Here is a 16,291-nt window from a genome sequence, read left to right on the forward strand (position 1 = left end):
CTATTACAGTTGTTATTTGGAAGCTAAAATAACCATGGTCTTCAAAAAATATATGACAATGGCAGTCATAAGGCTTCTAAACATGCTGCATACATCTGACTTAGTAGCATATTTGAAAGAGGTTGGTATAATGTATTATAAGTCAACTTATTCCTTTACATACAGTATTAGACTTACTATCTCTATATGTGTTTGCTGACACATGGTCGGTTGTGATAACAGCTCTGGACTGCCCTGGACATGTGCGACGGGTAAAATGAAAATAGTCTGAGAGCAGTGAAAGGCAGGCTGGTATCTCCGTCTCTTCAGTAGAATGACGGACACTCGCTGTTACTTCCTCCTCCTTTTGCTTGTCCGTCTATTTCAACGAAGGAGGAAAAAACGCAACAGGGAGAAGTGCAAGACATGTGGGTTAAGCTTCTTCTACAGGCGAACATCTATCCGATGCAAATAGGCACAGCGCCTTCAGAACGCACGCACTGGGCGACTTTAGAAGGCACGCAACTGAAGCAAGTCACAATCGCTGGACTTTGGGAAGGTGCGCACCGCTGGACTTCAGTCCTGATCTTTTAATGTGTGGAGAACAGCTCGATAGCTTGGCTTTCTGCTCTTCATGCGTGCAATGCCCTCTCGTAGTCGGAGGGAAAGCGCGGCAGGGGGACAAAAGGAAGACGAAGCGACCGAGGAAGACGACAGGGACAGTACCGACAGTACAGACAGTCGGCGAATGCGAGCAATGGAGATGACTGCCCGCAACCTGTGCTCCGATTCAAACGCAGACGAGAAAATTTGTGATGGTCTGATCAAACGCAACGGTGGCGACACAGAGATCACCGTTCCGCTGTCCTATGCCCTCAGCTGTAAGAGAATTAGTCCTACCGAAGGCGACAATCTGCACAGATTAAGGGACAGAAAGTTTTTACTGGAGGATAAAAGGCGCTTGTGTGCGTGGGCACTCGCCACAGCGCTGTTTGGAATAACACTTATGATTCTCCATAATGAGCTGTGTCCTGTCATATATCAAGCGGTAAGTGTGATAGACTCTTGTCACAATCTATCTAGTTAAATGTGTTCATTTCACCTGCCATTTCATTTAACTTGTAGCCTAGCCTGTGTGTGTGTGGACTTAAAACTACATTGGCAAACGACAAAGAAGAACAAGCTTTACACAGATATAGCGAGCGTGTCACTGAGAGCAAAATATAGCACACATTATCCACATATAAACACTACCACAAGCGAATGCTACTTATAGGCCTAACCTAACTGATAGTAGATGACAAAGTAGTTATTTTCATGAATCATGAATTAACCTACATCAATTAATCTCTAAAATACAACATTGCTCTTATGCGCTCATCTGCTCATGCCTGGCCAACAGCGTCAACATCAAACGCGCCTACAGAGTTGTCCTTCCTTGGATTGGGGTACTAAAACATAGGAAATCCTTGTCGATGTTATGTGCTATTTTAGGCTGAGCGACCTTGTTTCCCATAACCTGATGGTTTTCACCAACAATCGCAGCCCTAAGCAATTAATGTAACCTAGACGTGTACACAGCAGCTGACTGAAGCCACTGTAGCAATTCACATGTAGGTGACTAAGCCAGGAAACCAGATATCTTGTGTACTGTCAAACAGTTCGCTCACACCAGGTCCACGCGGGAGATAACTTTGTTTCTGTTGTATACTCAGGTCAGGAGATTGAATGCGTGCTTTCTCTACAGGTGACAAATGTATTTTGCAATTGTGTGGGGGGGGAAGAAAACAACCTAAGCACAACTTTGTACACACTATGGAAACCAAATTACAATGTTTAGGGTTGCTCTTTGGGGTTGCTCTTTCATATTACACCCAAAAGAAGAGCATTTTACTAATCATACAGAACGCGTGTATTGAAATGATAGGGCAGATTCTGCAAAGCGCCATGTGCACATAATTCTATTTAACAGCGTCGAGGAATTGCCATGAAACATTGAGAAAATTAGTCAAAATATATGTATTCAATATTTTTATATGACTAACAAAATGGATTTCATTCACAGACTTCCAGACTGTTGCTTTAATTCTGGTCAGGTAGGCTTGTTGTGGGATGTAGCCGCTGGTTGTGGGCAGACAATCCCTTGCACACATGCTCTCCAGTTTTTCCAGCATCTCAACCACCGGCACCTAATTAGCCTTTGGTTGAATTTTCCTATACATTATCTTGATTTAGCAAATTAGTATAAACTTCTTCAGTTTCCATTTAGTAAATGCGCACGTTGTTTCAAAAGTTTCTGGGGCAATTTGGAGAAAAATTAATTTGCATGCAAAGGAGTAGCCGCCTTGCGCCCTCAAGGCGTGACCGTGTATTTAAGAATAACATTTCTTGGAAACCAGGTTATGCAGGAAAACTGGCTATTTATGGAAGTTTTTCCACATTTTGCCCCCCCCCCCCCCCTCTCCCGTGATTCTCGTGATTGCCCAGAGTCATATTGTATCTTTCCACATCATTTGGTGCATAATTAGTGCTTGTTTGAATAATTCGTGGGATTCGTGGGTTGACCTCCAAAGGCCCACAAGCACCCGTGCTCATTTTCATGTGTTGTCCCACAAACATACCGCAGAAATTGGTCTGGAATTAATTGCGCAGCCATTTGTAACCGTCTGTCTACACTACTCGTGCCCCACTACCTGATGCGCGAATGACTCTGCCATCAGCCATTGTTGATAGCACACTGGGCAAAGTTATAGCTTCCCAGCTGATTCAATAGTAGTCTATCGTAAAGACAGCAGTCATTTGGTTAAACACAGGCCCATTAGACTGTGTGGCAGACAGCCTTAAAAACCAAAAACCTTTGTTCTGATTATTACTTACACTTGAAGACACGGAAACAGATGGAATCAAGTGTGGGTGCAATTTGCGAGGTTAGTAATCGGCCTACTGTAAAACACCGTTAGACCTAATGATTTATCTACCCAACACAGATCAAGTGCGTCTCATTCAAATCTTTCCTCGTCTGTTTATTATTTAAAGATGGAGGGTCTAGTCTAGGTAGTCTGCAACAATTTAGTCAAGTATCCCGGAGTCTTCTAAAATTAGACACACTGAAAATATTGACAGTGAAACTGCGGAAAACAATGTATGTTGCCAACGTACGTCAGACCATACCTTAATGTGTTGAAGTTTCCCGTCGGCAGACTGAGGCTTTGCAATTACTCATATCTTTTACACTGTAAACCCTGACCAGTTGTCATTAAATGATTTCCCCATTAAACCTTCCATGGACGTTACTTCAGTAGCGCGAGTCTACGTCATGGCAATAAACAACACACCTTTCTTCATTTAAGAGACGGCGAGATGTCGAGACGGCCATTACCTACAGTCGTTTTTAGGTCAGGAGCTTCCTCCTCAGTTTTGTACAGGAGCACTAGTGCTCAACAGAGACAATATCCAAACTGAATATTTCACTTCAGCATACAATGCTTTGATTACAGTAGGCTATCGTTTTCAGAACCATATATTTTTTTTGCCAGTGTATGGGTTGCCCATGCATTTTTGGCTTGAATAAGATGCCTCTTTCGCTTTCCTCATAAGTTGCTATGTTATAACACAGCATACTTCATAGTGGTCATGACCACAAACATTTACATATGTAATCCCAAGGCACAAAATTGAGAGGTTCTCCATACATGGGAGTTAATCCAGGGAGAATTTGAAATGTATTCCCTTGATTACACTGTCCCATAGTGGTGATTTGTGAAACTCTGTGTGCTTGTAGGCACAAGAAAGCCATAATAGGATGTATAGAGTGACTAACAAGTAACAAGCAAGCCATGACATGATATAAGTATGTTTCTTCAGCAGAAGCTGACAAATAATTTAGTGTGAAGAGACAAGCTTTGTAGAGCAACTTTCAACACCCCACTCAAAATCAATCAGAGATCTGTATTGACAACTAATCAATCTCAGGTTGTGTAAACATTTTGGTGTCTGGTGTTTTTCTGCTTTCTCTTTCTCAGACACAAGAAGAAACCGCTTCGTCTTGTGTGGCAGTGTCAAACTGCCTTATCTATGGTCCCAGCAGGGGAGTAGGCACATAACCATCTGTTATCAATTAGTTTTGACTTGATTACATGAGCACATACTGTAAAAAGTAAGTCAAGCTAATCGCCCAAAAGTACTGTATGATTGCCCCAACCTCTTCAGATCATAGAGGAGATTAATTACTTCTGATCATAGAGGAGATGAATTCTGTGGGTGTGTTGCTACATTGCTAATGATTCACACTTGTGGTAATGTGTAGGCCTCTATGTACTGTATGTGTGTGGCGCCCATGTGTGAGGGATGGAGATTATTTATGGACCACAGATGCTCATCTATCTCAAGCTGTTTGTGCAAGGAATGTCCAGAAGTATCATTAGGGAGCAATGGAATTGGTGGCTCCACACACGCATCTCTCTAAGTTCCATCCAACTTTCTGGCAGTTTGTGCAGTTCTAGTAAAGGCTCAGTCATATGCGGAGTCAGTGCTTGGCACGGCACTCATCCAGCCCCCCCCAACCCCCTCCCCAACTCACTCCTCACTCTAGCGTGAGTGCGTGTCTGCTCTTGCCTGTTTGTGAGGCACTCCTATTATTCCCATGCACGGCTCCAGTGAAAGTTGTCGCCCCAGACCGGTGCAGAGGTGCAGACCTTTGCCTCCGGGCCACGGCGTTCCGCTATCTGCCCAGCTACTGGAAAACGACAAGCGGAAAGGCTTTGAAAACCCGAGCGCGGTCTTATCGGCCCGAGAGGAGCCATCGCCCTGTTTTTCTTCGCCGCTCTGGTTTATTTTCTCTGCTCCTCGGTTTTCTGTTTTTTTTTTGTTTTCTTTTTCCAAAAAAAAAAACATTTGCGCTATGCTGTTCTTGTGTCTTTCAGGGATCGGTGTACGCCCAGACCCTTAACAGCCTCGTCAGCATCTCTACTGGCTGTCTGGTCATCCTCATCATGGCCTTCCATTACAAGGATGTCAGGGTGAGTGTGGTGGTGCCCCTCCTGCACAGATCATCAAACTGATGCACAACACAAGCCACTTCCATCAATGGGAGTGGGCAGCAGTATCGGTGTCAGAATATGTAGCCGTAGTAAGTTTAGTAGGCTAAGCTGCAGACGGCCCTTTCAGAGAGTGACACGAACTATCTGGTGCAAATCAAGGAAGTGAAGCTGAAGTGCTTGCTCTTGTCAATGAGCAAGTAAGTGCAAAGCATGATAACTGAACTTGAGAAACCTCATGAGAACCTGTAATGAGCGGAAGCAGCAGTGCCCCAAATGAGTGTTTGTTTTTTTTTTGCCATGGCCAATAAGCCCCCTTCTCTTAGCTGGTACTATTGAAGGTATTTAAGTCTGGTCTTCAAAACTGTAACATTTGCGACGGTTGATATAGTTTTCCCAGAGCCAGACCCTCTTATCCCCAGTGGAAGATTCTGCCAATGTAACGTTGTAGTGAAACAGTTGTGCTGTGTCAGGTTTATGGGGACTTTCTCTTCGTTTGTCCGAGTTTGTCGTCAGCGAGGTGAGATGACACACGATAAGATGAAATGGCACGAGATGTGATGACTCAGATTCTCTGCGCGGGGTGATCATCTCCGCTTATTTTTGTCCCCCTGCCGTAAGATCTCGTCTATGCGCCTGAGAGCGAGAGATCGGGAGAAGGTGCTGTAACTCTACACTAGGGCCACTCGCTGCTCCTCCGCCAACCAGCAACTCACCATGCCAGACTCAAGGGTCTCAGATCTGAGAATGTCAGATACTGCGTGCATGGATGGGTGTATGTCTGCGTATGTGCACGCGCTTGTGTGTGTGTGTGTGTGTGTGTGTGAGAGAGAGAGAGAGAGAGAGTATGAGAGAAAGAGGTGTGTCTGTGATGACACCTTTGGTCCACCATGGTGCCACATAAACACTGAGTCGTCATTCATGAAAGAGATCAGAGGGGCAATGAGGCTCTGGCCAGATGAGCAGAAGGCCCTGCCAGAAATCACCCACCTACTGTAGACCAGCAGCCTGATTGTAATGGCTGTTGGGATGCTTCCAGGAGACATACCAGCGAGAGGGAGGAGATCTGCTGCGAATGCTGTGTGGAGATAAGGCCAGCGACGCTTCTGAAGGCGGTCGGGGTCAATCCACCTCCTCGTGTAGCGGGCTGATTTGGGCTCTGTGTGCAGACGCTCAAGATGGTTAAATGCAGTATTTTGGGATAGGAAGCTCGTTACTGAGATGGTCTTCTACTCTTACTAATCTCTAAAACGAACTCTCTGAAAACATAGATAGATCTAGTGGAATTCCTAATTAGATTTCATGTTGGTTCTATTAAGTGTAATTGGAATGTTGCTAAACTAAAAAAGTATAGAGGACATGTCATCTGAGAGATCTTTTGAGGGAAAAGACACAGAAAGCATGAAAAAGACCTTGTTTATTTCCGTCCGTCCAGCTTGAAATCTGTTGACATTCAGCATTTAGTATTAGCCCCCAGCTTCTGGTAGCCTTACTGAGTGCCTAAACACATGTTCCAAAAATGACGGTCTGCCAACACATCACCTGCCTCTACATGATCCCTATCTCACCCCGACCTCTCACAACCCCCCCCCCCCCCTATAATTCCCCCACCCCCACTCAGTTACCACTCCCACCACCCCAATTCCCAAACACCCCCACCCAGCGACTCTGTGCCACCTGCCCCATGTGGAATTCCACTGGGCCTTGCATAGCATGCCAAGCATACACAGAGAGCGCTCCCACCCTGAGTCGCGGCGCAGCATTTGCTCTCGGGAGCCACAGGAGGACTGTCAATGGCTCCCTCATGACCGGACGGGCAGCAGTGGTGCTGCTGCTCCTGCTGGCTCCTGGCCCTCGCGCTGTCTCCAGCTTTGTGGAAGCCCTTAATCGAAATTGTCTTCCATAAAGGGGCCGGGTATTTACACAGCTGGAAGTGCGTTGTGCGGAGCAGAGGGTGCCAGGTTGAGGCCAGGTAACATGTGCCTTTTTGAGGGCTTGGGATAACAGTTTTGGCTGTATCCAAGTAACCGTGTGTAAGATCATGCTTGAATTCAAAGGATTTGTGCAACTTTGTCATGGCAGATGTGTTTATGATTGTTTGGGCACTGAGAAAAAATCAAGCAACTTTGAGACCCTTAAAGAGGAACTATGAAGGATTGGCGATTTCATCTCTGGTTTCGGTTTTGATTTTCATTTTCGCTCGTTTTATGCTTGCATATTTCTCTGCAGAGCTCTCCCGACAGCTTTAGCGTGTATATTTATACATATATAGGCTACATATAAATATATAAATTGCAAGCGTGGTTCCTCTTGTTCCTTACGTGTCTCAGACTTCCAGATGTAAACAAGGAGCGATCGTCTCCTGCAGAAACTGCAAGGTTGCAATAGCGGATAGGGACACTGGGGGCGGGAGGAAATATTACTGTTTTCGATGAAACTGGTCAGTCAAGCAAAACAACGATTTCTGAGCGATTTTATGACTATGAAAAAGTTGCATAGGGTCTCTTTAAGGTTTGGGTCAATTTAAGTTACAGTGCACAACTGTCCACACTTATCCTAGAACTTGTCCAGTAACAGGTTCATATTGACTGGAAATGGTATAACGGTTGGGTCTCATGGAATTATGAAAATATTTTCTCAAGATAGCATTTATTTATTATTTCAAAGGGCTTTCTTTTTATCTGCCTTGGAAAAGTGTAAGCATATATGCTGGAGCTCAATGCTGAATTCATATTTTAGCATTTTCTAAGTTAAGCCATGACTGCCTTTCGATGCATATCAGACAAAGGCCTTGTTCTTCTTTATTTATATCAAGGTGGTTAGGTTTTATCTGAAGTCACACTGTGTTTCACCCCAGTTATGTTCCTGATTTAGTTAATCATCACTATGTGGTCAACCAAAAGCTAACAGGAGGTTTTCTTTCTTAGGGTTTCTAGTTTTCTGTTATCTCTCTCTCTTTTTTCTAGTTTCTGAGTTGTTGCCACTATATATCTTTACCCCCGCGTCTCTGTTGTTGTCTCTGTGTCTCTACCCCATGCCTTCTGCCCTGCTCGTAGTCTTTCTTGCTGTCCTACCATTATTCACTCGCTCATTCAATCGCTCGCTCACTTACTCACTCACTGAGTCACTCACTCACTCACTCACTTATTCACTCACTCCTTCATTGATTCAATCATTCATTCACTCACTCACTCAGTTGCTTACTCACTCACACACTTATTCACTGACTCACTCACTGATTCACTCACTTGCTCGCATACTCATTCATTCATTCATTCATTCATTCATTCACTGACTCACTCTCACTGACTCACTCACTCACTGACTCACTCACTCACTCACTGACTCACTCACTCACTCACTCACTTATTCACTTACTCGCTCACTGATTCATTCACTTGCTCACTCACTCACTCATTCACCCACTCTCTCATTCACTCGTTCAGTCGCTCACTCATTCATTCACTCAATCATTCACTCACTCACTCACTCACTCACTCACTTTTTAACTGACTCACTCACTTATTTCTTAACTAGATAGATAGATAGATAGATAGATAGATAGATAGATAGATACTTTATTGATCCCCAAGAGGAAATTCAAGATTATTAACTCACTCATTAACTCACTCACTGACTCCACTCCTGTGACTCTAATCCTCCTTGTGCCTCGCAGCTCTTTGTCATCGACCACAATCTGATGGACTGGCGCATTGCCATGACCAAAAACCGCGTGCTGGGCATCTCCCTGGAGCTGCTGGTCTGCGCCGTCCACCCTGTCGCCACCTACTGGTGGAGCCCAGAGGCGGAGGCCGACGGCCAGAGGACGCCCTCGCCGCCTCAGGAGGCGTCGGAGACGAACGCGTCGTCGCCGCTGTGCCTGTCGACGCGGCACAAGGCGCTGCGGGACGTGGAGATCCTGATGTCGGCCATGATGTTCCTGCGGCTGTACCTGGTGCACAGGACCATCATGCTGCACAGCAAGGTGCTGCTCAACGCCTCGTACCGCACCATCGGCTCGCTCAACAAGATCAACTTCTCCTTCCGCTTCCTGCTCAAGGTGCTCATGAACAAGTACCCGGCGCGCACGCTGCTCCTCTTCATCCTGCTCTTCTGGTTCCTGGCCTCCTGGACACTCACACTGTGTGAGAGGTACACACACACACACACACACACACACACACACACACACATACATTTACATACACACTGCCCCCGGTCTGGACACATACACAAATATGTCAACTGTCACTTTCAATGACACACACACACACACACACACACGCACGTGCACGCGCGCGCACACACACACACACACACACACACACACACACACACACACACACACACACACACACACACAGAGCTGAACTGCATAGTGGTTAAAAGCTGCTTCACCATATTTAGCTCTAACAGTGGGTTTTGAAAACAAGTATTTCTCCTGAGACCTGAGAGATCTGGAAGGTGTGTGCGGCTGAAGAATGTGATAGCTAATTAGGTCCCGTTCCATCTAGTGATTTATAAACAAGTCAATTCTGCAAGCCAATTATTAGAAGCCAGTGCAGGGACGCAAGTGTTAGAGTAATGTCGTCAGTTCTTGTTTTTTGTGAAAACCCTTGCTGTTGCTTTTTGTAGTAGCTAATATTTTATGATGGTCTTTTTAGGAAGACCCAGAGCCATAGAAAGAGAGATGCGACACTGTTTGATGTTGTTGAGTCAAAAGTTCCAAAAAAAACTGTGCTGAATGGCTGAATCGCAGGAGGGTGAGATGTACTTCTGGATGCTGGAAGGTGTAATCAATTAACTCAATGACTACTGACCAAGAGATTGGCTGTAAATATTTCCCAGTCCCATAACGAGGAAATAGCCTGGAAAAAGTGCTGCCATTTTTTCCTATGGAGGTCTATGGGAGTGTGGCCACTCTGCTTTATCTACCGCTGTGGGAAGACCTATTTAGGAAGCCAATTGTAGTTATCAACCCTGTTGAAGACAAATGTGTCAATAGGCTTTTCTATGGACCACTACATTTGCCAATGTTTTTTAGGTGGTAAAAAGCAATTAATGAAAGCATTCATGTGGCTGTTGATTAATGGGCATTGGACCCATTGTATGAGGGGGGGACATTTTGGTATTTGAAATAACCTACTTATGTTGAATACATGTATCAGAAATACTGCCTCTCCCTGGCTGTTGTCTCAACTCAAACTAGGTTGTACGGATTCTTCTGTGTTTGTGTCAATTTTGACCGATTTGCTATGTTTCACACCCCAAATTTATACCAGCCCACCCAAATGTAGTAGCCTAAAACAGCCCCTGAGCCTAGTCCTTGTTTACAGTAATATTAATAACAGTATTCCTAGGCTATATTGAGTGCAAACCGTGCAGCGCAATTTCTGTCACTCTGGAAAGCATGCTCAGCTCAGCCAGGTTCGCGTTTGCAGTCAAGATTGAATGTGAACAAAAAAAGGTATCGCCCTTCTCCAGTTAGGCCACCTGATAGAATGCACCAGAGTCACAGGAAATCACATCTACCGGTACTTGGTTAAACTCCCGAAGTCTCCTGACCCCCCGCTACTTTGTCCCACCCAGGTCTGAAATGCCTCCAACGCCCTTGCATTCAGTCAGTCAACATTCAGCCCATACACTCACACACACACACACACGTTTATACACGCTCATTACACATAAGTGCATAACACTTTTCCAGTAAATTGCTTGCTGTTGCTGGGATGTCAGTGCTTCCTCATGAGGGTATCCTAGGTGTGACATTGTGAAAGGCATGGCTCGCTATGCAGGATTGGTGCTGCTATGTGTGGTCCAGTTTCCTCAGTGTTTCAATAACCTTAACATCTCCACATCTGTAGAAGTACACAAACATCTATGCATCTGGAAAACACATATATTGCTGTAGACTAAGATTTTGGACTTCTAATTGCCTCAATCCTCTCTGACTTTGGTGTGAAATTTGATTTTATTCATATTCATTATTTAGCAAGGCATTGGAGTAATAATTGGCTGAAAGTTCATGGTTTAGTGGAGCTAGCAAGGATAAACCCACCCCAGGCTAGCAGTCCGAGTTGGTTAACAAAATCTGTTGGCTGCAATGAGGGGCAATGGCATAACAGCATCTCCCTGAAGAGACATTGACGGAAGGAGCCGCAATACAGCAGTAGCCTCAAAATGCTCCACCAGACAAGGGCTCAATTCCCATAGGGAATTTTCCTATGGAATAAAAGGCTTTTCCAAATAACGGAGAACTCCTTGAGGAAGATCCTCAAGCTGAGGTGCTCTTGCCTTTTTCTGGCCTTTTCTTTCGATATGACACAGAAACATTTCACATCCTTCGACAAACAACAGTTCAAGCTTTTTTGTATGACCTTAGCTCATTTCCCCTGCAGGACATATTCATATCATGTTAATGCACACAGACGTTCTCAGACAGAAACATGTGCAAAGGTGCGCATGCACTTACAGACATCTGCTCACACATACACATTTGTGCCGACGTTACTGTCCAAGGTAGCCAGATTTGGGCGCACGCACGTTTTCGTTCCTTTGCACATCTGTTGATTAGAAACAGCACCTCACTCCTGGCCAGCTGTGCGCTGCCTCTGATGGTCAATTTGAAGTCTTTGCTCGGAAAGGATGTCTAATAAAAGATTAGTTGTTAATGGGGTCCATTCAGAAGCTCTGTGCCAACTGCGCATACACTTTCACTGCTGCCTGAGACCCATCTGTTCAGAGTCAGACACGTCAATCAAGAGATTTTCCTCATTTGGACACAAAGTGGATTTTTTTTTTTTTTTACAGTAATTGCACACTGTCCAAAAGGGTAAATAATAACTGGAATAGCCTACTGCTTTGCAGTTCTGTAGTTCTCTAGAAAAATGTTCATTATTTGGACACAAAGTAGGAAAAGTTTATATATATAATTGTTTATAATTTGTTATCATACTGTCCAAAAGGGTCAATCATAAATGGAATAATGGAATAGCCTATTGCTGATTTGTACAGTTGTTCTGTATTCTCAAGAAGAATGTTATAAACACGTTAACCAAGAATAACATGTATGAGTCTATTAGATTGGCTAATATAATAATAATAATAATAATAATAATTTTTAGCTAAATAAAATTAGAATGGTTGTTTGTTTCTGTATTTTAAATTGTGGTGTACACGTACACACTCTGAATTACAAATAAAGAAGCAAGATAAACCCCCATTTCCAATGTGATATCAGAAAACCATGTTTGTTCTACACAATGTTTAGTGGAGCAGGAGAAGAATCAGGTACGCACTGCTTTTGTCTCTGCATGCTGCTTGGCCCACAGGCAAACTAACTCAGTGACTCTGCTCCCCACAGGCAGATGCAGAAGACGGCGGGGAATATGGATACGGCCCTCTGGCTCACGGCCATCACCTTCCTGACTGTGGGCTATGGGGACGTGTCCCCGGTCACCAGCTGCGGCAAGGTGGTGTGCCTTTTCACAGGCCTCATGGTAAGGAATCTCAGGAGGGACACACAGAGCCTTCCAGGTCAAATGCTATGGCAGAGCAGTGGCACGCCGTTTAAATGGATATTCCACCATTTGGGGAATTAAGCTCATTTTCCACTTCCCTTCGAGCAAAACACAATTGATATTTACTTTTTTCCCATTCATCCAGTCACTTTTAAGTGTGATGCTAGCAGGCAAGATGCTAATGGTCTAAACCGATTCAATGATCTTAGCTAGGCTGGAGCTAAACGTTTTAGCGCCAGACTCAGAGAACGGCTGGATGAATGGGAAAAAGTTAAATATCAATTGTTTTGCTCGAGGGGAGGTGGAAAATGAACTTGAGTCTCCAAATGGTGGAATATCCCTTTAAGTACATGCCCGAAATGGGTTGGACAAAGTTGTTCAAGACAGACGGCTACATGGTCAAAGTTCTCGGTCAACATCTGGGCTTAGGATGACGAGATGTACTTTAGGTGCCCTATTGTAGAAATGAGTATGAATGGCTACATTCATGAATGGTACTATGTAACCTCTAATATGGCATTCTTGATCCAGAGGAAATGATTAATCCGAATCATTGTATCTGTAGAAATTGTCATCAGATTTGGACAGGACAATCTGAATTGTGTTCGCTTCTCTGGTACTCGAGTGTGTCACTATGGTGTGTCACCACTACTGTTCAGTGCCTTATCTTATCCTTAGACAAATAACCCAGTAAATGTGGATGTGTCAAGTGTCCGGTTAACTGCACAAGTGTGTATCATCTATCTCTGTGTGTGTGTGTGTGTGTGTCTGTGTGAGTGTGCTGAATATTGATCATCATAAAAGTGCGATTGTGTTTGGTAACAAGGTGGCACTGCGGTAACTGGACAATGGTATGCTCTTTTATGACTGTCATTGGACATTTAAAGATATAACCTTGAAATTACGCCCATGTACTGTAATCAGTCCAATGACTAATAGTACACAGTACACGCACTGTGACAGCCCTGAGTCACCTTCTACAGTAATCTGGTCTCAACTGAGCCCTGTGATAAAAACAAAAGGCTCTCACTATCACGTTAGTCATTCTTCCGCTGTTTTGTCACTTCTTTTACTGGTATATCCCATTTAAGCGAGCTTGCACATCATCTCCTCCTTGATTGACTTCATCAGAATAATAAGACCGACTCTGTATACAGTATCAGTATTATAAACGTAGCTGCAGAGTTTCTTTCTTTCTTTCTTTTTTTTACTTACTTTCTTGTTTTCTTTATTCCCTTCAATCTGATGAATGTAGATAAACATAGAGCGATTGTCCGAGGGTTTCTCTCTCTTCCTTGGGGCCCGCTGGTACCTGGTGCTCCAGTTTCCTCACTTCCCTCCAAACGAGGGGTTTTTCCACATTCTTGTGATGCTGTGGCTGACAAGTACCGTGAGGGATGTTCCCCGTGCTACGCGGAGATCTTACTGAAGTATCTGTGCTGGAAAACTAGTGTCTTGTTGCCTTTGTGTGTGTGTGTGTGTGTGTGTGTGTGTGTGTGTGTGTGTGTGTGTGTGTGTGTGTGTGTGTGTGTGTGTGTGCGCGCTCATGCCTTGGATGTGCATGTTCTGTGTGTGTGCATGTTCTGCCTCTGTCCATGTGTTTGTGAGTATGGTATGTGTATGTTCAGTGTATACTGTATGTGTCTTTGTGTGTGTGTGTGTGTGTGTGTGTGTGTGTGTGTGTGTGTGTGTGTGTGTGTGTGTGTGTGTGTGTGTGCGTGCGCGTGTGTGTGTTTGATGCGGTGAGTCGTTTCTGGTGTCCTCTGCGTGCCTGCGCGCTCCTCTCTCCTGTGTAAATGGCGTAATGGAAGGGTGCGCTGAGTTGACGTTTGGGTGAGAGAAGAAGGGCGTCATGGCCACACGGTCCCGTTGTTTTGTCTGAGAAGTGGACTGTTTTGGTTACACCCTTCGCAAGAAAAGGATGACCGAGGTAGAGTGCAGCGGGACAGATGTGATAGTTGTGCCTGTGGCCGTTCCACGTAGTAATACTCTCCTCAACAGCACACACAGACACAGAGAGCTGTGTGGCCAGGGTGTGCTTTCTTGCTGAAACGACAAACACTGTGACCTCCAGCCAATGCGGAATACACACAGAGAAATAAAAAAAAAAACGTGAAGTGCTTGCCTCAAAAATATGTCAACACTGCAAACCATGGTATTGCAAAAAATCATGGAGCAAATGTGGTTGGTGGGAGGTTGAAGATTCAGTGTAGTTACAAACAATTGTGTAAGAACTGTATGAAATATTGAGACACTAAACTTTCCACCATTTTTCTCTGACCGATGCATTATCGAAAACTGCTTGGAATTTGATGTCGGCCTGTTTCATAGTAGAAAACACGATTAGTATCTCCTCTTGTTTCTTCAAACAAAACATAAAGGTGAAATGGATTCTTTTTATTATTTTAACCTCAGCTAGTGAAACAGCCAGTAGGTTTGTTGAATGACCACTGTATTTCATAATACATAATGCAATGTCAAGGTTTCATAACTACTGATTTTTGCTATATGACAAGTTTTTCATAATAGTTGTTGACTAGTCATCATGTACAGCACAGTGCAGCGGATGTTTCATCTTTAGATGGCTATCCATATCAGAGGTGTGTTCTTGCTGAACTGATTTGAACTTATTGAGCTGAACACAACTTACATGTTACTTTAGAAAAGGACAAGTTTCAATGAAGTAGTTCCATACATTGTAATGGCCATTTTATCCATGACTACTGCAGTTGTCTGCTGCCTACAGCACTGACAAGTGGTTTTAATAGTCGATGCATGGGTCAAATAGTTGCCAAAACCCCTTGTGTCAAATAGAAAGTAACATAAAACAAGTGTACTTGAGTTCCATGCTCTGTGCTACCTGATATCTCTGCCACCAGAGACTGAACTGACACAGCTCGACTTGGGGAAGTCTCAGAGTCAGTTCTGAGAAGTGCGAGTAGATATTAATACTGAGCCTAATTTCATATCCACTTTGAACTTGGGAAACATGTCGATTTTCATGCTGGGAGTTCTGCATCTGTTTCCATGAAAAGAGAAGAAGAACAAGAGGCCACTGGCGGGCGTTGAGTATTTCAGAAGAGTTGAAGGAAGAGAGTGATGAGTGAACATTTCTGATTCCAATCTGTGTGCCTATGTACGCGTGTGTGTGCGTGTGTGTGCGTGTGTGTGTGTGTGTGTGTGTTAGTGTGCCTACTTGCATGATGAATGCAATATGAATGCAACTGGCTACTTGTATTTTTTTAATTGCCTTGGCCATTGTGGCCACAGGTGTGTACGTGTGTAGTGTAAGCGTGAAGTCAGTGTGAATGCAGGTGTGTGTGCACGTATGAGTGAACACTTGCGTGGGTGCGCGTGTGTGTGTGTGTGTCTGTATGTGTGCATGTATGTTTGTATATGTGTGTGTGTGTGTGTGTGTGTGTGTGTGTGTGTGTGTGTGTATGCGTGGTGTGTGTGCATACGTGCGTACGTGCGTGCCTGTGTGTGTATGTGTGTGTGTGTGTCTGTGTGCGTGTACGTGCGTACGTATATGTGCGCGTGTGTGCGTGTACGTGCGTGCGTATATGTGTGTGTGTATGTGTGTGTGTGTACGTGCGTGCGTATATGTGTGTGTGTGTGTGTGTGCGTGTACGTGCGTGCCAGCACGTGGGTTGTGGCTTTGCTCTCCATCTCCTCCACCGCTCTCCGTCCCCACGTCTGATCGGAACTGATAAGCCGCCCTTAGCCACGGCACACAGAGACCGCAGCGTGAGCCAG

The 16,291-nt window shown here is 44.5% G+C and overlaps 1 protein-coding gene across 1 annotated transcript in view; it reads left to right on the top strand.

The window, feature by feature from the left end:
- Positions 1 to 282: 282 nt before the first annotated feature.
- The window catches only part of kcnn4 (potassium intermediate/small conductance calcium-activated channel, subfamily N, member 4), a 27,315-nt gene continuing 11,306 nt past the window's right edge, over positions 283 to 16,291 (top strand). Inside the window, exons 1-4 of the mRNA XM_062538904.1 lie at positions 283 to 1,027; positions 4,902 to 4,997; positions 8,692 to 9,167; positions 12,379 to 12,514. Of these exons, the coding sequence (XP_062394888.1) occupies positions 614 to 1,027; positions 4,902 to 4,997; positions 8,692 to 9,167; positions 12,379 to 12,514 (1,122 nt within the window). The 5' untranslated portion in view covers positions 283 to 613. The remainder of the gene's footprint in view (positions 1,028 to 4,901; positions 4,998 to 8,691; positions 9,168 to 12,378; positions 12,515 to 16,291) is intronic.

The sequence above is a fragment of the Sardina pilchardus genome, chromosome 6, assembly GCF_963854185.1.
Source record: "Sardina pilchardus chromosome 6, fSarPil1.1, whole genome shotgun sequence".
In the NCBI taxonomy this organism is placed as follows: Eukaryota; Metazoa; Chordata; class Actinopteri; order Clupeiformes; family Clupeidae; genus Sardina; species Sardina pilchardus.